General features: G+C 35.2%; 2 protein-coding genes across 2 annotated transcripts in view; both read left to right on the forward strand.

The window, feature by feature from the left end:
- The window catches only part of LOC148943700 (uncharacterized), a 296,754-nt gene that overhangs the window by 97,820 nt on the left and 174,769 nt on the right, over window positions 1-24,165 (forward strand). The window lies entirely within an intron of this gene.
- LOC148943703 (transketolase-like protein 2) overlaps window positions 1-24,165 on the forward strand; it is a 40,036-nt gene that overhangs the window by 9,070 nt on the left and 6,801 nt on the right. Inside the window, exons 4-9 of the mRNA XM_089101815.1 lie at window positions 7,637-7,871; window positions 11,419-11,562; window positions 13,113-13,361; window positions 16,519-16,656; window positions 19,820-19,946; window positions 22,266-22,405. Of these exons, the coding sequence (XP_088957941.1) occupies window positions 7,637-7,871; window positions 11,419-11,562; window positions 13,113-13,361; window positions 16,519-16,656; window positions 19,820-19,946; window positions 22,266-22,405 (1,033 nt within the window). The remainder of the gene's footprint in view (window positions 1-7,636; window positions 7,872-11,418; window positions 11,563-13,112; window positions 13,362-16,518; window positions 16,657-19,819; window positions 19,947-22,265; window positions 22,406-24,165) is intronic.

Consider the following 24,165-nt stretch of genomic DNA (forward strand, 5'->3'; position numbering starts at 1 on the left):
AAATTAAATAACAAATAAAAACCAAATATTTGATTATTATTGCTGGATACTTTACTATTTCTGTATGTTTGATATGTAATTAAGTTGGAATACCAAAGGCCTATTCACACTGAGGACAGTAAACAGACTGTTTGAAACGTTTAGGATTGTATCCAATCAAGCTTGTTCAAATAGGAAATTTTCAACCTAGTTTTCCAAAAAGTGCCGAATATGTAGACAGGGGTTTAAACATTAAAACACTTTCATATATCCTGGAACTTATCCCTTTGCTTACAGTATCCTGTGCTCGCATTTATAGTGGATATAAACAAAAGTATATGATGTACTTTTTATATATTCTATACCAAGCTGAGATCTAATCCACTGTGTCACTACAGTACAGCATTTCAATCTCTCAGTATTTTTCTATATAATTAAAGACTGCTAAATGAAGCACTTCAGTTGCCTCAGCCCTAATAAAGTTTAGATAAACCAAATTGGAGTTTTGGCTATATCCGGTTCTTGACACTAGACTTTCATTATGACTGAGCTTAGAACTAGCTGATTTCCAATTGGCATTTTCTGAATCGTGATGTTATTTAGTTTTTATTGCGAATGAGCCTTAAGAAAAATTTTATTAAAAAATAAAATGAAAAGATAAATCAGATTTGATACATTGAAAAATAATACAGGACTTGTGAGTGCTTTGGTCTTGTTTCATCTTTGACACCAGAAGCATTATTTTGTGACGTGATTTTGGGGAAGTTAGATTTACATCTTACCTCCTAAAAATAATAAAAAGAAAACGATTTATTTCAGATAGTTCAGTCTGTTGCTAATATCCTATATAGTTGCAAGGCCCCAAATCTTTAAATGTTACCTCCTATCTCCCAAATGTTTCTTATCCATCATTCTTCCTCACAGAAATAATTGAATATTTGAGCTCCTCATGTTCTCCCCCTCCTCTTTCCTTCCCCTCATTTTATGCATGACATAATCGTTTTTAATTAGTTTTTAGAGTTTGTTTGTGTCTCTTTTTCCAGGCTGTATTCTTTCTTCACTTTACGTTTGAAGTGAATTTAGCACTATAAGAAATAGTGTAGACTTTTCGAGTTCAATAACATCTTTATACTAAAATTATGTTGCCCCATTTTGGATCTATAATACATTCTTTACAAAGACTTCTTATTAATAATAGCAAAACCCATTACAGATTTTTCGGTTTTTCTTATCTGCTACAGTATTTGGACGTTCTAGCCGAGTGGATTTATTTGCTGGATTTAGGATCCTTTTTCCGAGAGGACGAGGATTCGAATCCTAGTGTACCCAATTATTTGGTTTGGGACGAGGGTCAGAGGCGTGACTCTGTAATCTCAGTCAGAGTCGACCCAGTTCTTAATGGGTACCCGAAGAAACTTATAAGAGTTATACAGGATGGGTGTGTAAAAGCCCGGGAGGGTTGGCCCCAACCCCCCATTGCACCTTTTGACTGAAGGGCCGCGAAACGGAGACTAGCACCACTGGTGGAGATTGTAAGGTCCAATGCCGTATTCTTTATTTTACTTTACTTACCCCAATATTTATGTTGCATAACAATGCCTCTCGAATTTCTGCACCTTATTTTGCCAAAAAAGCTCTCCAATTATATCGTATTGATTCCTATAATCTTGTTTTCATCATTCTATAAAAATAACAATTTTTATAAAATGGTGTTTCCTGTGAGCTATTAAAAAAGATGTTAGTAAAATTTGGTACCAATTCGCAGTTGTTGGTGAAAATTGTTTATGGTTTTATGTTTGAAAATCAATGGAGCATCAACAATAAAAATAAAACTTGCAGATTTCTTCATTAAAAAATAAACGTGGACAACGTTCTGTGTTTCAGGGCTTTGTAACAATTTTCCCTTTATTGGGGTTTGAAATGTTTTACTTTTTGTTGGTTAAAAATATACTTTTTGTTTGTGAAAAATTATGTTCTGTTCGCTAGAAAATTTTCAGTAATAACTTGGACGGCGTGACCATATTTTAAGTGTAAGCATTTGCTCTTTTTTTTTGCTTTTTTAACTGTGTTTATTAATCACGATTATTATTTGGCTTATCGAAGAAGAAAAAATTGTTTCCGCATATCTTGTGATCATTCAACAAGTATGGATTATATTGCCTCTAGTTATCTCTGACCTCCATTGTTTAACTAGCCATAAAACATTATATCCTCGATTTCAAAATTCCCAAATAATGCGGTTACTACCTATTGATCAAAACGATTTCATTGAAATAAGCTAAATTACTTGTTCGTATAAGTCAATTAAAATAAACAAGATAAGGATATTATTCTTGGGTTGTGGTAATACTTCTTGATATAAAAATATCTCAATATTGGGACTTTAAAATGTTTGAATTCTTTCAAAAGCATATTAATAATAAGAAAACAGGTATATAGATTTGGGATGCGTCTTAACAGGTACTAATAGGAGTTGAATTTAGCTTTGTCAGCCAAATCTAATGTCCCTTGATAAGGAAAAAAAACTTCGGGTGGGAAATCTTTCGTTCATTTCTGTTTTGAATTTAGATTTTCAATGTTATTCGACTATCTGAATTTCCACGCATATATTTTTAATAAATCTAGAAGCTTATCCATACACGAAAAAAATGAGACAATATAATGTCTTGAAATATTTCCAGGATTTTTTTTTGGAAATCGAGTTAGGTTAGGGATAGTTGGTGCCAATTTGGTATTGGGAGTGAAAATAAACGGCACCGTAGTTATTCTTGAAATATACAACCCATTTCAGGTGTGAAAAAAAACGATGTAGATAGGTCACGGTTTAAACAAAAAAATGTGTTGGTCTTAAATGTATAAAAACATTTTTCATGTGCACAATATCTCAAATACTCAAATATAGTCCGGGAGCCAGACCACTATAATGTGCCAACTAGGTGGTCAGAAAGGCACAGTCAGTTTGACAATAGTTTCTGATTATATCGACCACGCTGAATCCGAATATGGGTGGTGGCAAAGCTGGAGATCGTGGCTTGACCTTGTAAAAGCCAAAAGACACTCTTTTTAGGCCTATAGAACGTGTACAGATTGTTTATTTTTTTCTAAGGTTGTACCACTCCGATTGAGTGGTGCGACATCTCATTTTGGTACTAATATGGTCTTCTCATAGAATATGTTAAATTTTTTCCGATATATTGTATGGCCCAGGAGCTATAGGCTAATATTTATTAATTTTCCCCGAAAATCTCAAATTTCAAAGGTTCATTTTCAACTAAACCACGTGTCTCGGACCTTTGTTTCTAGAATTTACCTACGAAGCTTTGCAAGGTAGTAAACGGACACGGAAGAACCATGCTCGACAGAAGCTGAAAGCTTAAACCTGTAACTTGATTAAAGAGTGTTTATTATTTTAAGTACTGTAAGTAAAGCTACAGGTAAAGCCTGTCAAAATACAATTCCCGCACATCCCAACGGTTTTCCTCAAACATACAAAAAAAATCCCGCTAATCCTCTTCCGAATCGTCGTTGCCGGCATCACATCGCCCACCACATGCGCAAAGAATGTCGCATGGCTTTATTCCAAAACAAGGACACTTTACCACACACAGTTTTACAGTAACAAAAGGTTGAAGCCTTGTTAACAGATGGAGCCCAGGGGGTCAGCGCTGAAGTCACTGGACTGACTCCTAAAATGTCGTGATGGGTCCAGCCAAACTCAAGTGGGTTGAAGATATAGGGCTTAGGAATCACAGCCTGAAGAATAATGCTCCACTGAAGTATAGCTCTCTTGGCGTGATATACCAAAGAACCATCTGTTGGGGGTAAGCTGTTCAACTTCTTTTTTTCTGGGAAATAAATGAATTTGGAGGTCATTGAGAGAATCAAATTCGGACTGTTTTTTGCTATATACCGATACAGCCAATTTCGTACAGATACGCAAGATTTTGGGCTCGTACATAATGATGTTTTTGATATCACTCCTCACTTTCTGTTTAAGATCAGCACTTTCTTGAATGAGCTGTGATTTAACAGCAGATGTAGCAAATGTTTTTTTGCCCTTCGAGAAGAAAAAACTGACCGTATCACATCCATAAATGCAATGTAGCAGCCCTATTGACTCTACAACAGCCCACGAGGTTCTATTCACAATTTTATGGATCGGAAAGACTTTGTCACTGAATGAACGTAGAGCTCGGGTTCATAGCCTGGGTCACACCTGCAGAGGAATATTTCGAGATAGTTCTGTAATAAAATGACAACAATGTCTGTGTCATTTGCTTCAACAATTACTTGGGAACATCCATTTCTGTAGCATTCGGCAACATGGAGAGCAACACGCGTGTCTGCTTCTTCATATGTGCTGCACAAGTTCGCTTCGCAGTCCGGGTTCGGATCCAAAGTCATATTGGATGGGACCAGTTTTAGCACCTTCATTGTATCACTGAATCCACCAGAGAGGTAAATGGTAAATCGTAATTCAGAAAGACAGACATGGCTCCACAATTCAAAAATACATTCGACAAGTCTTGTCTTACTCTCTGACTGCATAAGGAAAATACCTCAGTTTTCGAGTACCATATTCTTCGTAGAGATAAAACTCTTCCTCTATGTATTTTGTCTCCGCTCAAGACATCCACTTCTGTCTTTAAAGACAAAAAGATGCTCAGACATGTTTACAAGGCCGAACACTCCGTCATACCAATCAGCTACAATATGCAGCTCGGTTGTAAATTTTGGGAGTCGATATAAGAGCCTTGCAAGGATACGTATCGAAAATGCCTCAACGATTTCAGTCCTGTCCGACACTTGCGACTGGATTAACGGCACGAAGTCTGCCTCCACACCCGTTCCCGTGATCATGTTAATTGGAACTTCACTAGGCCAACTTTCTAAGCTTACAGAAGTGCGAATGAACTCGAAAAAAATTGACTTTGTACCCGATCGAAGTTTAATACGTTTACTAGCTACTGCTTCAAATATTGCTGGGGCATAGGGCAAAAGTTCGTGTGGCATGATCTTACTTAGCATCTCAAGCGTAGATCCTTGACTAGTGCCAACAGTAACCAAAATCCTTTTAACAGCTTCCAATTCAGCATAAACGCTGCTACCGGTCTTGGTCGTTGAACGTTTGGCCTGTTTTGTATCGTAATCCATAGTTTCCAAATTTGAGACCTATGTCTAACCTAGTGTACTACTCCATGTATAGCATAGTAGGACCTAAGCCATGTTTAATGTAGTACTGATGGTGGGGTGTAGTACTCAAATTCTGAGGTACAGATCCCATGGTGTACTACTGCAGGGGTGAAGTAGTACATTATGTTGATGGTAGTACATAAGACAAGTAATATCCCTAACTCTAGGCTAGGGTAGGCTATGCCAAATGATAGATAAACACAGCATTTGGTATGGGGTATCCAAAATAACAGATTTGTAGTAGATTTGCTTAAGGTGGTCTCAGTAACATCAAGACTAACATACCCTAAAAAATCCCTGATCTAACTTAGCATAATTACAGTATAGGCCAAGTCTACATAGAAATGTCACAATATGTTCATCAGACAGTTTGAGATAAAAACTCATTCTTAATTCCAACCTGGTCTTGAGTTTTGGTCTTGAAGCCTATTACTCATTTCCAGCAATCTGAAAGTTATTTAGCCTACCTGTCCATGACATTACATAGTTACATAAGGCAGGCATTAGGCGTCGTTCAGTCCCCATTCTTAGCTCTAACCACTAACAGTACAGCATCTCAATCACACTACCAACCTCAAGTTTAATCAGCAACAGAGTTCACAAAATTGTTGTTGTTGTTGATAGTGCTTTCGGGCTGTTGGCCACTGCACACGCGACATAAACAATGTTTTCAAACAATCACTTAATCTTTCACAACTATATTGAAAGGTTGGCTTAATAGAGGACAAACTTTGAAGATGACCAGGGCAGGTTCTTGGCTTAGAATAAAGTTCATATTTGGATTTGGCGTTAAATTCTAGCATAAAAGACGTGTCACATCATCATTTTGGAAAAATGTATTTTTGCATATATATTTTGGCCTCTACTTTTTCAAAAAATTCTACACGGCTTCACCGAACAGTTTAAGCTTTGAACTTTACGGCAATGTGAAGCTAAATACATAAGGTAAATTCTGGAAAAGAATGAAAAACACAAAAATTATAGAAAGGTCCGGGATACGTGGTTTAGACGAAAATGAATCTTTGAATTTTTGAGATTTTCGGGGAAAATTAATAAATATTAGCCTATAGCTCCTGGACTATACAAGATATCGGAAAAAATTTAACATATTCTATGAGAAGACTATATTAGGACCACAATGAGATGTCGCGCCAATAAATCGGAGTGGTACAACCTTAGAAAAAAATAAACAATCCGTACACGTTTTATAGGCCTAAAAAGGGTGTTTCTTTGCTTTTACAAGGTCAAGCCGTGATCTCCAACTTTGCCACCACCCATATTCGGATTCAGCGTGGTCGATATAGTCGGTAATTATTATCAAACTGACTGTGTTTTTCTGACCACCTCAACTCAGAAATAAACGAGAGACGCTTTAGTGGCTCCCGGACTAATACTTGTTGAATAGTTATAATAAATTTTGCTGAAGATGAGTGTCTGTGCTAAATATTTTTTAATTTGATTGCCTGTTGTATAGAATAATCTGTTGGTCCAGATATGCAATAAGGCATGCCAAAGAAAACCAAATGAAAACAAAATTATTTTTCGAAATAAATTAAAAAAACGGATTTCTTCACCCGAGGGAGGCTTGGTCCCTTGGTACTCTTATTATGAACAAATGGCATTGGTCATAAAAGAGCCTATAAGTTAACATGATACTTGCCTATAAGTACCTATAAATACTTGTATATGCTAAGGGTCTATAAGTAACATGTTAGACTGCCTTTAAGTACTTACAGGTAGTAAGGGACTATAAGTTAGACCTATAAGCTGTTAACTAAGAGCCTATAATTTAATATTGTACTTGCCTATAAGTACTCACATAAACTAAGAACCTATAAGCCTGTAACTTGGAGCTTATAAGTCAACATATTACTTGTATATAAGTACTTATGTAATAAGAGCCTATAAGTTAAACGCACAGGTCTATAACCAAGACCCTATAAGTTATTGTGGTTCTTGCCTATAAATATCTATAAATACTAAGAGCCTATAACTAAGATCCTATGAGTTAACTTGGAGCTTTCCTATAAGTACTTATAGGTTACTTATAGGTACTAAGAGCCTACAAGCAAGGCCGTATCTGGGGGGGGGGTTGGGGGTTTAACCCCCCCCCCCCGTAATGTTGGTTCGACTTGTAGAAAAACGTAACAATTATTAATATAAGCAATTTTTTGATGTGTTTTCAGTTTTTTATTCCCCCCCCCTCCCCCGAAAAATTCTTTTGTACCCTATAAAATTCAAATTTGTTTGAAGCTACTAACTACATACGGCTTGGCTTTTAATACCGGTGTTCAAAAACAAAAATCTCTTGCAGCCTGCATGTTTCACAATGGCTTCTAATTTCCTTTGTAGTTTGTATCCAAGGATTTTGCGCTTGTTGATTACAAATATGAGGCTAATGTAGTGATTAAACTCCCAATATACCACATGTTCGTCTTTTGATTAACATTCCTTTCCTATACAGAACCTACTGCTTGATTGGAGATGGAGAGTCTGCTGAAGGATCCATTTGGGAAGCAATGCATTTTGCTGGTCATTACAAGCTCGATAATCTTGTTGCTATTTTTGATGTTAATCGTCTCGGACAGTCTGAGCCAACGGCTTTGCAACATGATGTCGATACCTACAGAAAGAGGGCAGATGCATTTGGATTTCATGCTATTGTTATTGACGGCCACAACATTGAAGAGATAGTACAGGTAATTCCTTTTTCCTTGGTTTTAAAGAATCACGGAAGGTGTTTGATACTGCGTCTTAAAATTTGGTACTTAAACATTTTCTAAAGCACATTATACTCGTGGCCGTATCCTGGGGGCTTACCTGGTTGGACCCCCACACCCAAATATTTGTCCGAGTCATACAAAAGTACGAAAAATAGATGTAAACAAATTTTTGCACGCATAAAACTTTCAATCTTTTGAAAGTTTTGAAACCCCCTCCCCTAACTTTTTTTTGTGACCTTCTCCCCCCCCCCTTCCACGAACAAAAATCCTGGCTATAACTGTAGTGTTTGTTCGCGTTAGTAGAATGCTTGTGTTGACCCACATGTGCTTGCGCTTGTGTATTTTCACCTATTCGCCATGTTTGTTCGACTATTCGGATAGTGATAAGGAGGGTATTAGTTCTCTTTTCTATAACTATACGAAGTATATTTCGGGTTTACCCCCTTGGACACGTAATACCAGAATACAGAAAGAGGGCAGAAGACCTACAGAAAGAGGGCAGATGCATTTGGATTTCATGCTATTGTTATTGACGGCCACAACATTGAAGAGATAGTACAGGTAATTCCTTTTTCCTTGCTTTTAAAGAATCACGGAAGGTGTTTGATACTGTGTCTTAAAATTTGGTACTTAAACATTTTCTAAAGCACATTATACTCGTGGCCGTATCCTGGGGGCTTACCTGGTTGGACCCCCACACCCAAATATTTGTCCGAGTCATACAAAAGTACGAAAAATAGATGTAAACAAATTTTTGCACGCATAAAACTTTCAATCTTTTGAAAGTTTTGTACCCCCTCCCCTAACTTTTTTTTGTGGCCTTCTCCCCCCCCCCCTTCCACGAACAAAAATCCTGGCTATAACTGTAGTGTTTGTTCGCGTTAGTAGAATGCTTGTGTTGACCCACATGTGCTTGCGCTTGTGTATTTTCACCTATTCGCCATGTTTGTTCGACTATTCGGATAGTGATAAGGAGGGTATTAGTTCTCTTTTCTATAACTATACGAAGTATATTTCGGGTTTACCCCCTTGGACACGTAATACCAGAATCTCAGCTAAATCTGTCTAACCCTTTTGTGATTGTTATGAAGCGAGAGCGCCGATTCGCTTCCTCTCTGGATCATAAACATAGCCCTTATCAAGCCAGCGCCTTTGGATGTATTTTTTTATTATTTTTTTGTCAATTATTTGTGTCGTTTATATAAGCCTTCCTTTATTTTATTTTTATACCCTCGTGTAATTGGTAATAAAATTGTTTATTCATTTATAAAAAATTAATTATGTTATTAAGGTGCTTGGCGGAAAATGGCTCTGTAGTGGTAGTGCCATTTTTAAAGTGATCTCATTCGGTGACAAAATATGGTAATCTGACATTTACAAAGATTTATTTAATGTTAAACTTTAAAATTCCATCTGATTAACTGTGATACCAAACACATAAGCAGGAAAATTAAATTACTATTTTAAGTTCTTAATATGATTTTACTCTGCAATAATTCATTACTGCAATTCCATTACACATTAATGAATGCTTAGTACTTACTTCACAGTATCATAGCACATAAAAATGTACATATGTTTTTGGGGGAATTTCTAGGAATTGTTGACCAAAAACCTCAACTCTACGCCTCGGAAAACAACTGATAATTTATTTTCTAATTAGAGTTTATGTAATTATGTATATATTTTGCTCTTATATTTCTTCGAACTAGCTTATATTATAACTTATATTTATAAACTAGCTTACCCTTTCGAGTTACTGCAATTTCAAAAGTAAGGAATTTCAAGGAAAATTTCCCCACGTGTAAATCTCCCTATCGACATAAATACCCCACTCCCCTCTTCCCCGTGGAAAATTCTCCCGGTTGTCTAATAACGATCGTATTTTTCAATTTAAAATTTTCCAAAAAATTTCCCCCGTGAACAATTCTCTCCCCGGGAATCCCCCCTTACCCAATTCTCCTAATCGCGGGAATCTAATTGATAAATTAATAAACACGAACATTGATTTTGACTAAATAAAGTCGTTCTTTGCACTACATTTATTGATATTTCATAATTATTTTGTTTTGATTACATATGCAGAGTCTGAAAAAGATATGCAAATCAAATATATTTTAATATGTAAATCCCCCCCCCTCCACCTCTGAAAATTTTCCCAAGTAAAGAGAGTATTTTCTAAATTTGAAAAGTATTGTTTAATACCAAATTCAGAGAGTTTAAGAGAAAAAGAGACTTTATATCTCCGGAAGTGTAGTAGATGACGGAGTTCATAATTAACTAACCCGTTTATTGAATATCCAGAAAATGTGAATAATTTTACCTTAAAGAAATGTCTGGTATTTGTCTTGAAGGGCCTCTAGTTTCATCAGCACGAACAGTATTAAGAGGGCCTTGGGGGAGGGGGAATTCTATGCCTAAAGCCTTATCAAGAGTGTGCTCGATTTCTTAGAGTTTCTTGACGATCGGATGATCAGTGTAGTAATGCATAAAGACAGACGGACGGGACGACATACATTCGATTTTATTATACATGATACCTGCAATCTATACACACCCAAAATATTTTCAATAAACCTTTAGTGTTGTGTTTCTGCTTCTAAAAGATTAAAAGGCCCATATGTCGATACCTGCAAACATAGGGGAGATGAAGGGACTCTCCCTTCTCTGGGGGAAATAGAACTACCAGCTAAACACGTACTTCTCCAATTCCCTAAACCCTATCAAGTCGTGTTTTTACAAGGTTGAAATCCGCCTCCCTATTATTATCCCTTGTGCGGATAGACTTTAAAAATGGCACTACCAATAGAGAGACTTTATCCTCCCAAAAGCTTAACAGCCAATGCTGTATTCAGGGGGGGTAGGGGGTTTGAATGCTGTATTCAGGGGGGTAGGGGGTTTGAATGCCGTATTCAGGGGGGTAGGGGAATCTATCTCTCCCTTCTTTCTCTCTCTTTCTATATATATATATATATATATATATATATATATATATATATATATATATATATATATATATATATATATATATATTCGTATTCTCTTTTGCTCTTTATTCTCTCTCAGTCTCGCAACATCTTTTTTTTTCTGCTGTTAATCTGTAATATTTATTACTGAATATTTCTCCATCTTTTTAGTACAAATTTGAAATTTATATAGTTCACTTTTGACTTACAAGATTTCGTTTAGCGGGCGGAAGAGATGATTTCAGCTATTGAAATTAAAATATATTGTTTTTGAGAGCCAACTTTCTGTTGGAAGTGTGGGGGGGGGTTATTCCCTGTACTAAAACAATTTTTCAAAAGGAAAAGAAATATATAAGAAATATTAAATTGTGCCAAAAACACAATAGCCTTCAAAATAATATGCTTCAACTTTATTGCCAAAACTTTTCATAGGCCGAAATATAGTTTAAATTCTGACGAGGTTACAACATAAATTCTGCTGAAATATAAATTGATGACCTTGTTTATATTGCAAGTAATCATCCGCTCTACAACTGATTAACGACTACTATATTTAGGCTTTTGACGAAGCAGCAGCAACTAAAGGAAAACCAACTGCCATCATTGCCAAAACCTTCAAAGGTCATGGACTGGATGGGGTGGCTGATCATGAAAATTGGCATGGAAAACCTTTAGGTGACAAGGCAGCTAGCATTGTTAAGGTTAGTTATTTTTATTGTATTTTTTTTTAACTCTCAATATAGAGGTCCTTTGTAGTTGTAGCGCTTCATCAGAATCAATCGTCTTCGTGCATGCGGTATAACCAAGTTCCCACGCACTGCGATTTGCGGAAAACCTTGTTGATTGCAGACAATTTTTTACCATCGATTTTGCGGGAAAACGAAAATCTGCGTGCGTTGAAATTTTCCATTGTTTGTGAGAAGACATGGCTAGGATTCAAGTGAACAGCTAATTGTATGAAATTAAAAAAAACAACTGATTATTCCTGTAAAAATTTTGTTTAGCAATTCGTTGGGTTATCTTATTCTTTCGTTCTAATAATAGAATTTAGGAACAACAAATTCATTGGAACTCATCCAGTGTAAGTTAAGGGTGTTTGCGATATTTTTCTCATCTAAACAACGATTTTCAAAGTATTTTTATGCGTTTTTTCCGCAAATTAAATAGGTAGTTTCATTTGTGTTTTACCGTAAATCATAGCATGTTGGAACTAGCGGATAATCAAGAATAAATTCAAACTATTCCCCTCGTACTTACGAACTGACATATAATAAGACACAAGTGAATTCAAGAAGCGTTCTCTTCAAACACTAAGCTGTTTTAATCTATCTTTGGATATTTTGTTTAATTTCTTTTGTGATAAGTGGTGGTTATGCGCTTGTCCCAAGGGGACAAGTGCATTTTAAATTGGTGTGATGTTTGTAAGGTAATCCAGTTTCAGTAAAGAAAATATCGTAATTACCTGCTGATTTACTGAATAGTCCTTTTTGTTTTTCGGTTTAAAATTCTTAATCTTATCTGATTTTTAGCGCTTGTAAATTGACACACGAGAAAATAAGGTAAAAAAAGAATATGCGAATTTTGTCTTATATTTTATATAGAAGTGCCTGCCAAGTTTTTATTATTTGACTGTGACTTAGTCTCCCTACCAAAATAAGCTAATTATTGAATACAAATGTAAGTAAATTATTCTAAGAAATAGATAAACTTTTGAAAGTCATTTTACAATTTCCTTGGCAGCTGTACAGCGCATAGCTAGTAACAATTCAACACCACCTATCTTATCAATAATCTGCAACTGAAATTTAGCCTCCCGACTGAAAATGACAAACGTATTGAATTTAACCATAACCAAATTGTTTTTAAACAAAGAAAAATGTCTGATTAATTCATGCAATTTTCTCTGTTCCTTGAGTGCAAAAATTTACTATCCTAGGTTTGTAAAATTTGTTATTTATATTTGTAATATTTAAAATCTAAAGGATAAGAAACTGAATTTAAAGTAACTTCAGTTTAAGATAACTGAATTTAAACATAGCAAAATTGTTATAAGAAACTAGCACTTTTATTCCTTATAGCTTGCAATGAATTAAAACTGGATTTAAACGCAACCGAATTGTAATAAGAAACTAACACATTTATTGCTAACAAGTCTCAATGAATTATACTGAATTTAAACATAATCCAATTGTTATAAGAAACTAGTATATTTATTGCTTACAAGTTCAAATAATCTCTCCCAATTTTTTAGAATATCGAAGAGCGTATAGCTGGCAGCAATGTTCCTGCCCCAATTGCTGAGTCTCCGGTTGAAGATGCCCCAGTCGTTAGCGATACAAACATTCGTCTATCTTCAGCGCCGACTTACAAAAAAGGTGAGACAGTTGCCACTCGGGTTGCTTACGGTACTGCTTTGATGAAACTTGCACAGAACAACTCCCGGGTCATTGGCTTGGACGGTGATACAAAGAATTCTACTTATTCTGAAAAGATCAAGAAGGTATACCCTACTGGTGTTTTTTTAAATTTAATTTTAATTCTTTTTTTTAGAGAAAAATTCATTTTGATTAAAGACCACTATTCACCAAAAGAAAAATCATGTCAGAAAGACTATATCTGTATATATATATATATATATATATATATATATATATATATATATATATATATATATATATATATATATATATATATATATATATATATATATATATATATATATATATATATATAATATAATAACGCAATGTTAAGAATGTTAAGAAAGAGTAAAAACGCAATGTTATTAATTAATAAATAATAAACATCATAAGAACTTCGAGCCGATACTTACCGCTATTGCTATTACATCAACAAAAATTTGACAGTTAGATGTTAATTGCTCAAGATGGTTTGGTGTTCACATAACTTCTCTTGACCAGTAGGTATAGTCAAGGTGGCATCCATGTCTTGAGCACCTTTAAATTAAAGTTGAGCAATTTAAATTGAAACAATTTTTGAGATCCTGGTTGGATTGTAGGCTACATCCATTCTTGAACATTTGGTCAATCATCATAATAATCTTCACACTTTACGAGAAGTTAATGTTCTTGGGGAAGGGGTATGGAGTTAGGAAGTTAAAAATATGGGTATGCAAGGGGTAGACGCTTTTTTGGAACTGTAGAAACTATGTTTATCAATGTTGGTGAATTAAAAATGGGTTAAAATCATATACTACGTTAAAGTTCTGGATACTAGCATGTTCTCAAGATGAAATTTTTTTTAAATTTTATTGAAGTGTATAGGCAGAGGGGAGGAGGAGTATGCATAGCTATGTTAGTCTCAGGTGGCTTGGTGCTGAAATGAGCTGTTAGCTGTAGTAGTATGTGCATACTATCTGCGTCCGATTCTATAATTTTTGGTGTTCAATAGCCAATTGTAAATAATTTCTCAGACCACGCTGCTTTTCCATTTACGAAAAGTTAAATCAATTTTTCGTAATATCCTATTGTAATTGTTGAATGGTTTTTAAAAGCACTTATTGAAACCTACTGTAGTTTACTAGTTGCTTATTGTGCTTCAGAGCTGATTTTAAACAGAATTTAAGCATAACATGCAGCTGAATGAGCTGCAATATGTCCTTTTACAGATAGAAATTTTTTTTAAATATTTTTCTATTAGTATAAGCAAACAATAATGGACATAAAGCAAACGGATTTGCAAATTTTTTTTTGTAAGAAATTTATTTTGGTGTTCAAACCTCGTTCAGGGTACTGTGATTACGGTTATATAATAAATTATTCCAAATAGTTGCAACAAGTTGCAATAAGCACTGTTGAACGCAGGAATAGTTTTTTAGTAATACCAGTGGAGAATCAGGGGTGCTTGCAGGCACTGTTTGGGGGGGGGGGGCAAGCTTATCAAAATTTTTATTGCGTCTTTTGCAAAGGTGTTTGTAGGCAGGTGTGTAAAGATTTTCTAAAGAGGCTTGGGAAGGTCTAAAAAAAGGATCCTCTTTGTAATCCATTGAATCTTCTGGAAAATGATTTCCTTAGGGGGAATGTTGGGTGAAAGAATTAATATATCATTGGGGGAAAATTGCCTAATCCCCTGTATGCAGGTATGATTGTCATGTTGGGAAAGTTCTTACCGTTTTTGCTATTTTTGGCTTATTCTGATGATTTTTAGCTGTTTACTTCTTCCTCTGCACTCACTAATGATCCTGTTCTAACTGATTCGGTTAATTCTGCTAAAGAATGCTCCAGGCTTTTTTTTCACAGGAATAGTGGATTGGTGCGCTGGATTTAGGATCCTTTGTCCGAGAGGACGGGGTTCAGATCCTAGTGTACTCAATTATTTGGTTTGTGAGGGGGGTCAGTGGCGTGACTCTGTAAGCTCAGCCAGAGTCGACCCAGCTTTAAATGGATACCTGGAGAAATCTGGGGAAGGTTAACAGGAAGGGTGTGCGAAAGCACAGGATGGTTGCCCCCCCCCACACTGCACTTTTTGGCTGAAGGGCCAAGAAACGGAGATCAGCACCGTCGGTAGGGACTGTAAAGTCCAATGCCTTATTCTTTACTTCTTTTTTTTTTATCTAGAGGAAGGCTTAGAAATGACAAGTTTTGAAGGATGCCTCCTTTCATAAATTGAAATTAGTTTGAATATTTTTCTATTAACTTTCTGACCTTGTGGGATAAAATGAAAGAGTTTAAATTATGAACTTTTGAACATATAGATTACTTAATAATACAAAAATAGACGCAATTTTAATTTTTGAACATAACTATTTGTCGAACTGCAGCCGTATGTCATCGCATTGAGAATGCCGGGGCGCTTTCCAGAGTTTCTACACAATCATACCTTCAAATTTTAAAATTCAAACTTTCCAATATTCAAAATTATAAACTTTTGTGTGGTTTTCTTCTTAAATAATAGATATTTGCTATTAAATTCTAAATTTGTTTAGCCTTTGCACCCGGGCCCTGACAGGCTAACTTGGAAATCGTCATTTTTTTTATAACCGTTTTTTTTTAATCCATATCTTTTTTTAATTCGCGTTTTTAATGCCAATAAATTAAGTTTTTGTTAGATTGTCTACTTTCTATTCCGTACTGTAAATAAGAAAATAGCCAAATGTCTGGAGAATAAATTGAACAGTGTTGTCCAATACAGTGATTAAAGCTTTTTAATTAAATAACATTGCTTGTTCGTGTCTTAAACGAAACTAAATGTTTTCATATCATACAGGACCAGGGTTACCGCCACGGTCAGTTCCTAAAGTGCTACAATTGCCAAAATTTGCGAGCTAAACAGCGATTTTCGGTGCTATAATCAAGAAATTGACTGTAATAGTGCTACTGAGAACTCTTTCGTGCTATTTCAGTACTATTTTAGCAAACCTGAGTGCGTGCTACAGTGCTACACATAATAAAATACTGCTAAAATAGCACTTTCGTGCCACAGGTGGCAACCCTGTACAAGACCTGCTGGAAAGTTGAACCTATTACTAGAGAATTCATTGTGATAGATGGTGTTGTATTGTTTGCATTACAATCCAATCGAGGTTCCCCTCTTCAATTGCTCTATGAGGGTAAATTAGGAATAGTTACCTTTTAAAATAAAGAGTATTAGAAAAAAAGGAATGTATATTATAGTATTTATCTTTTGTTAATTTTCAGGTTTCCACTGATAATTACATTGAATGCTACATTGCCGAACAAAATTTAGTTGGAGTTGCTATTGGTGCAGCTTGTCGTAACCGAACTGTTGCATTCTGTTCTACTTTTGCTGCATTTTTCACCCGCGCTTTTGATCAGGTAATTTGAAAGACTTAACCTTTTTGTTTTGGATATATGTTTATTAAGCTGGAGAGGCGCGTACTCAATGCGGTCTTTAGGCTCAGGCCTTGTTGGATATTTCAAAATTTGTATTGTTTTCCTCATAATATCACAATTTCTAATACTCATATAAATTCAATATATTCCATGATCAAATACATGTCCGGGATTTTTGTTCGGGGGGGGGGGGGGCAAAAAAATATAAAATAAGCATTAAAAATTTGTTTATATGAATTTTTTTTATTAGATGGACAAGAATGGGGGGTTCCAGCCTGGTACCCCCCCCCCTTCCCCCGCCTCCTAGATACAGCCAATCTTAAAGTATTAAACTAACAGATTACTATAACTGCTGGGAAAATTATGCTGAGAGGATTGAAACTTCTTAAGAGCATAATATACCATTTTATATGCCCAGACTATAATATTCCTGATTGGCTGTTTTTGAAGCCAACGAGAACCCAGGAAAGGATAACTGCATTGTTCAGTGGAGCGTTTTCCTACTAAGTTTTTGTGTTTTGGTATAGAGCGAAGAGTATCAGGGTGGCAAACGTAATCCACAAGTCTCATTCGCGTAACTCACAAGCATCACTATTTTGGACCAGTCTCCTTAAGGGGGGACGCCAGTCCAAACCCGTTTTGGCTGATTCGATCCCTTTTCCTGGTCGGCAAAAAGGCTCAAAGAAAAAGGTATCAGATTTCACACAGACTTGAGTGAACAAACTCTAAGAGGGCGACTTCCAGGGCTTCCTTACGCTTTCAATATTAGTTACATTTTATGATAGATACTTTCACGGAGTGTAATAGGTTGATATGACACTTATTATATATCCAACTTATTCGCACAATTTGTCGAATGTCCAACTCACAAGCTAACGCTTTCAAATTATGCACACCAAATAAATCATATCAGGAGCTAAAGCTTCTCTAAATCAAAGTCCATCTGACCGCTTTTGAACAAAAGGAAGCGTTAACCCCCTCAGCATGATTTATGCGCCCACATCCGTTTGATTCCAAGTATTTTAGGCTCTTTGTCGGGTGATAAGCAATTTGAAACGTTGGTATGTAAAGTATTCGAAGGGACTGCAGTCAGCAAGTGTTTTTTATAAAAATATGCTGCAACCGCTTCAATAGAATATTTTTCGCTGCATTTTTAAGTACCAATTACGACAATATTGACTGCAGCGATCTTGCAGGCAAACCCAAAATAGGTTTTTGAGTTTTTTTTGGGATTTCAGGAAAAATAGGTGTCGGCATTAGCATTTTTCTAGATCAAAATGTTCACCTGATTCTATTCTATTAGAAAAGACTGAGACCGCCTAACTGCCTCAACTATTAATGTCAGTCAAACTCAAAACGCTTACTATGGGAGAGATAGGAAGGTCGCTTCAAGTATGGTCGCCCCTTAAACCAGTCTGCCGAATTTAAACCAGAAGATCGCGAAATTCTGATTTTGACTCGACAACGAGTTTTCATTTGTTGTTAGTGACACTTTGACTACATGCATAAAATACCACTTTTCCTTTCAATAACTTAACTTGAATGGAAAAGGTCTGTGATTAGTTAAAAGTGATGTCATAGACCATTTTCATCCAACATAAGCCCATTTCTCGACTTTGGCATTGCGCAAATACTCTGTTCCGAAGTAGCGTTACTTGCGTATTCCATTTTTAAAATGACTGATATTTCTTGACCACGTTTGCCAACCTGAGTATGGGTAACTCACAAGACTAGGAACTGGCGCTAGTGTTGACAAATAAAGCCTGTTAGCGCCATCTAGATTTTTGTGTGTCTGTAATTTTAGTGTCATAATAAGGGAAAATTAGTACAGTAATGAGTGTATTATCTCAGTTTCTGAAAAAGTACAATTTTGAAGTATGAAAAAATGCCAAGAAACTCCGAACATTAGATGGCGTTTATGATTTTTTCGACACTAGCTCTAGTTTCCAATCTTATAAGTTACACATACTCTTTGCTATAGCTGACAAAAAAGTGAATGCTTCTTAATCGTTTTTTTTTTTTTTTTTTTTTTTTTTTTTTTTTTTTTTGTAGATGAGACATGCAATATTCTAGTAATAACAAATATAAATCAGAATGTCCTTGACAAGTTACCTTTAACGTTATTTAACCAGATCTCGTTTTTATATAAGTCGGTTCTTTATGGTTAATTTTACCTAGGTTTAAATAGATGGCAGAAAGTGCTTTTACAAGGTTTTTGGTGGTGACCAAAACAAAAGGGTTTATCTAGCTTTTTCGGAATTTTTCGGAAGTGTTATGATAAGGCTTCAAGTCTGTATCCATAAGGCATTCAAGGCCAAGGCTGTCGACTATTGAATTGACACAATCACCCCCCCCCCCAAAAAAACAAAAAAACAACAAATAAACACGCATCCGTGGTCTTTTTTTCTGGTAAAAAATCCTCATTACATTTTTCTTCCTCATTAGATGTTTTATATTAATAATAGGGTAAAGGACAACTCTGTTCAGTCGGGGACTAACTCTACTGTGGAAAGCATTACGTTTGAAAAAAAATCAATGTTTGTTTTCAACGATTCATTGCATTATCCTGTTTTCGATTTAGGGATTCGATTCCCCAATGAAGGGAATTATCGGGGAGGTGGGGGGGGGGGGGGTAGGTTCCAGTGTGGAATTTTCTGCAGTGGAGAATTTTTCACGGAGGGGTAGTTTTCCGCAGGGGAAAGGGAAATTTTTCATGAATTTGCTTTATTTTGAGATCGCAGCGACGGGTAACGAGGGAGCTCAGAGTAAATAACCGTTCTTCCATAAAGAATCAGTATAAATATTCCCACTTCATCTGAATTCTTTTATCAAAAAGGTTTTAAATTTCTTACAAAGTCACACTTCATTCTAAACATTCATTTTTATAATTAACCACTATCTTTCTGGGTAATACTAGATGTTTTTTATTTTTCTCTTTTTTTTACAGGCTCAAATTTGGCTTCCCTCTTTGGTTTCGGATACCCGTTGCCTGGAACTTTGATTAAATTAATTCGCTTGATATCAGAAACAGTTGTGTTGTTCCGTTATCACTGTTTTAATTTTCTCTTTTTCTGATAACGAGCAAGAGTGATACTCGTGCGGCGCTTTTTATAATCTCGGTTTCTAACTAGCAATTTTATTTTAGCTCAGAATGGGTGCCATTTCTCAGACAAACATCAACTGTGTCGGATCACATGCTGGCGTGAGTATTGGTGAAGATGGACCGAGTCAAATGGCGCTTGAAGATTTGGCTATGTTTAGAACTATCCCTGGTAAGCTATTCCTGATTTTTACTAGTAATTTTGGAGACCACAATGGCTACACGTGACAGAATGAAAAAATTGTGAAGGAGAGGTGTTGGTTGGACAGGACGTATTTTAATTTACTGTTTTTATTTTGTCCTTATCCATATATTTTTTATTTACTTCTGTGCAATGAAGACGGCAAGCGGAGGTTTTGACAGGAATATCTGCATATATATCCTTCCTTTCTTCAATGGCTGAAAATATCCTCGTTTTTACTTCTTCACAATCATTTTTTACTTCTTTTGTAATAAGACTCATGGAAATTGGTCATTAGTGTCCCTTGTGGAGAATTCTGACTCTCCACCAAGTAAAACAATAAAACAGGGGCATGTCCAAAATTCTAGGGGGCTAGCTACTTTGTATTGGAATACCGGATAAATTTGTTTACTCTTTTATTATGCTACCTTAGTCGGCTTATTATTGTACCCTATTTAACCTTCCCATCTCTCTCTTACTCTCGATCTCTTTCTCCATTTTTTTTTTTTTTTCAACATCAGTTCGAAAGTTTTTTGGCTTTAGAATTGAACTTTGATTGAAGGAAAATAAACAAAATGTTAAAAAAGTGCAAATGTGTTGAAAAATAAGAAATAAATGTTTCTGCAAAAATTCTAAATATTTTAGAGTAAAAATGAAAACTTGGGAGGGTTATGACATGCAAGTTGTCCTTAAATAAATTTGGAAGCTCAGGAACGCTCACCACTTTCATTTTTAATCTTAAGTACCAAGTGCAGTGAAAAGATTTTTTTTTTTGTTGACAAAACGGAAACTTACTTACCATATACAATTTAGAGAATTGGAATATTAGGGAATTTCATCTGTAATGAAATGATCTCTATATTCAGTTATGCAGTTTTTGGTAGTATCGGGTGACAGATTTAAAAAGAGGGAACGTGGGTGAAAAATCAACCAGATACTTTAAATCAACCAGTAACTTTCCTTTGAAGGCGTAGATAGTTATCTTCAGGTTAGAATCGACAGATTGTTAAATATTTACAGATTGACAAAATTGTGCTACTGCCACAGACTTCGTAATTTGAAATCAACCAAAGGAAATTAAAAACTGTGGTTTTTAGGTATAAATGATAGGGCAGGGGGGAAAATCGTTTTTTTTTATATCATTGTTACTTTATGAAATTGGAATATCTCCACGCGACAAGAAAAAAGTTTTAGTTTTTAATACATTTGGAGATAGAAGCTTTAAGTCGTAGCGATTAGTGCAAAACGATATTCTATTTTTTTTTTCTAAAGGTCATGTGGTCACTGTCTCTCCCTATCTGTGTGCCTGTCTTTTGTTCTTTCTTTCTTTCTTTTTGGCGTTGAATTTAGTTTTCTTTTCTTCTGTATCTCTTGTTGTAAGTTTTCTTTTATTGTCCTGTATATTTAAAGCGTCAGTTGTTTTATTTGTTCCGTTTCTTGCCGCCACCGAGCCAGGCCGCCTTGTGGGAGATAACTATGTAATTACCTGTTTTTTTTTTTTGTTAAACAGATGAAAAAATAGTCGAGAGTGTTCAGCTAAAGTGGAAGGGTGGATGTGTTTATCTAAGAGAATCTCAAGTATTTGCAACTGGTCAAATATTTGCAACATTGTGGGTAACAAGGGCAGTCACCCTTTTGATCTCAAGCAAAGCTAGAGATTTCCAAAGGTCACATGGCCACTATTTTTTTTTTTAGTAATAGCAATTTGAAAATCTCAAGCTTTGCTTGATGTCAAAAGGGTTACAGTCCTGATTACCCATAATGTTGCAAATATATATCATGTATTTTCATCAAAAATCATTGTATATGTAAACTTAATCAAATAATAGGAAACGGGAGAAATATTGACTACCTGATTTGGCCCTTATAAATTGCATTTATTTGATTTAAACAGATGAACTTCAATAAAAATGCTAAAAAATTCCTTTTGATCTCTGTTTGAATTCCGCTTTGGTAAAGTCTCTCTCTTTCTCTCTCTCTCTCTCTCTCATACTATATATATATATATATATATATATATATATATATATATATATATATATATATATATATATATATATATATATATATATATATATATATATATATATATATATATATCTGTCTCTACTTATCTCTCTCTTTCTCTTTGTGGTATACGGGTGATGGCTACTCTCCGAGGAGTCTATGTACCCATGTCAATATTTTAATTTTGTGATTCAAATTTGCTTTTATTGCTTGAAATATTTGTGTGTGTAGTATTGATCTTATGTGCATTGCGAAGTAAAAACTCTCAGATGCAATTATACAAGTTTGACGTTCTGTTTTCAGGTTGCACTGTATTCTATCCCAGTGATGCTGTGAGCTGCGAACGAGCCTGTGAACTGGCAGCCAACACAAGAGGTATTTGTTTCATTAGGACATCTAGGCCAGCCACTGTTGTTATTTATGATAACGAAGAACAATTCCATGTAAGTCAGCCTATTACATTTATATGAACCTGTCAAGATAAAACAAATCATATCATTGGTCCATAATACACATTTTAAAGTTGAAAATCTTAGCACAAAGCTGATTTACCCCCTCCTTCTCTCCTGTTATGATTATTTGGAATAGAAACATTCTAGCCTAAGCACTTTTAAGTGTCAGCTGGGAAATGCTACATTAAGGACTGAAAAAAAAGAGAACTTTAGATATACCCTATGTATAGAGAAAGAAGTTGAAGGTATGGGATCATATGAATAAAGTGCTATATTTTAGTACTTATACCAATGGAGTAAGTGTAAAGTTTGGGGTGGGAGCGAGATGGTTTAGATTGGTGATTGAAAAAACACGAATATTTTCAAAGGTTTAATTTCAGGAGATGGAGAGGTGGTTGAATGTCAAACCCCTGCATTTTGTGTGTTACTTGTTGCCATATTTGTCGTGATAGATGTGTGTCATTTTTTTCTATTTATTTTTTGTTTACATCATAAATATCAAGGAGTCGATTAACCTTGTTCCTGAATAGAAAAAGTTGAACCTTTTCAAGTAACATCAATTCTAATCTGTGATAACGCAGTGCACTGATCTTTGCTTGGCGACACAGGACCCTGGGTTCAATCCCAGCTGCCACAGGGCTATACGGGTAAGGGGGCCCGCGAGTTAAATGAATTAGCGTGAAAAAGTAAGTGAATAAGCGAGTTAAAGTAAGTCAAGTCATAAATGTATCACCTTTTAATGAACTGACTTCCCACTTCCTGACTTTGTACCATCTCGACAACGAGAAATACTCGCTCGCCTTCAGGCATGAAAAAAACGTATACTCTCTTTTGATGATTAGAAACCAACTGACTCTAAAAGTACTAGGGCAGGCTTCAGTTGCCTGTCGTAGAACCTCACGTGACTGGCTAGAAGTTAAATACTCTTATCAATTATATAAAATAATGTTACATTTAAAATCCTTATTATATCTGAAAACGAAATTTGTCAGTTTTTAACCTCAATGGGCTGTATAGTTCATATTTTAATTTTGCATGGACATTATTATTATTTTTTAAATATTTAAAATAATTTTTTTATTGTTAATTTAATGATTAACTTGAATATTTCTTAAAATAATCCGACTCTCTAGAGGATCGTGTTTGATCCGCACAGCAGGTTTTCCATCCGCTGATGATCGAGATGTTAGTGTATTCGTGTCTTTAAACGCGGCTGCAACTCTCTAGTGACTTTGCTAGTTCTAGTGATTTTTCTATACATTTTTCTTTCATAAGTTATCACATTGAACCCTTATGTTTTGCAATTTCTTATCAATTTGTCATAGTCTTGTTTTTAAATTTCAAAGACAATGAAAATCTCATGACGCTATATAACAGTTAACACTTTCCCCGGATTTTTTATGTTTTTGTGTGTGTGTGTGTGTGTGTGTTAGCGTTAGGTGGTTGGCAGATGAAAGCAAATTTTTTTTTATACCTGACGTCTTAAAGTAAGCAGGTCTATCTCATCGTAAAGAGCGAAAACAGTCTGAAAGTTTCATTAAAATAAACAAGTTTCATGTCGTTAACATATTTGTGAATAAAAAAAAATCATATTTTATGGAAGTTTCATTAAAATAAAAAAATTCCTCTGCTAAATTCCAGTAAATTTCTTTTGCCGAATTCCGGTAAATTCCCTTTGCCAAGTTTTTGTACGATAGATCATTGTTTCAAATTTAATAAAGGTTTACTGGCGGAGTCTTACCACCATTAAA

The sequence above is a fragment of the Artemia sp. Qi Xiang Cuo genome, chromosome 15 (genome assembly GCF_049724085.1).
Source record: "Artemia sp. Qi Xiang Cuo chromosome 15, ASM4972408v1, whole genome shotgun sequence".
Lineage (NCBI taxonomy): Eukaryota > Metazoa > Arthropoda > Branchiopoda > Anostraca > Artemiidae > Artemia > Artemia sp. Qi Xiang Cuo.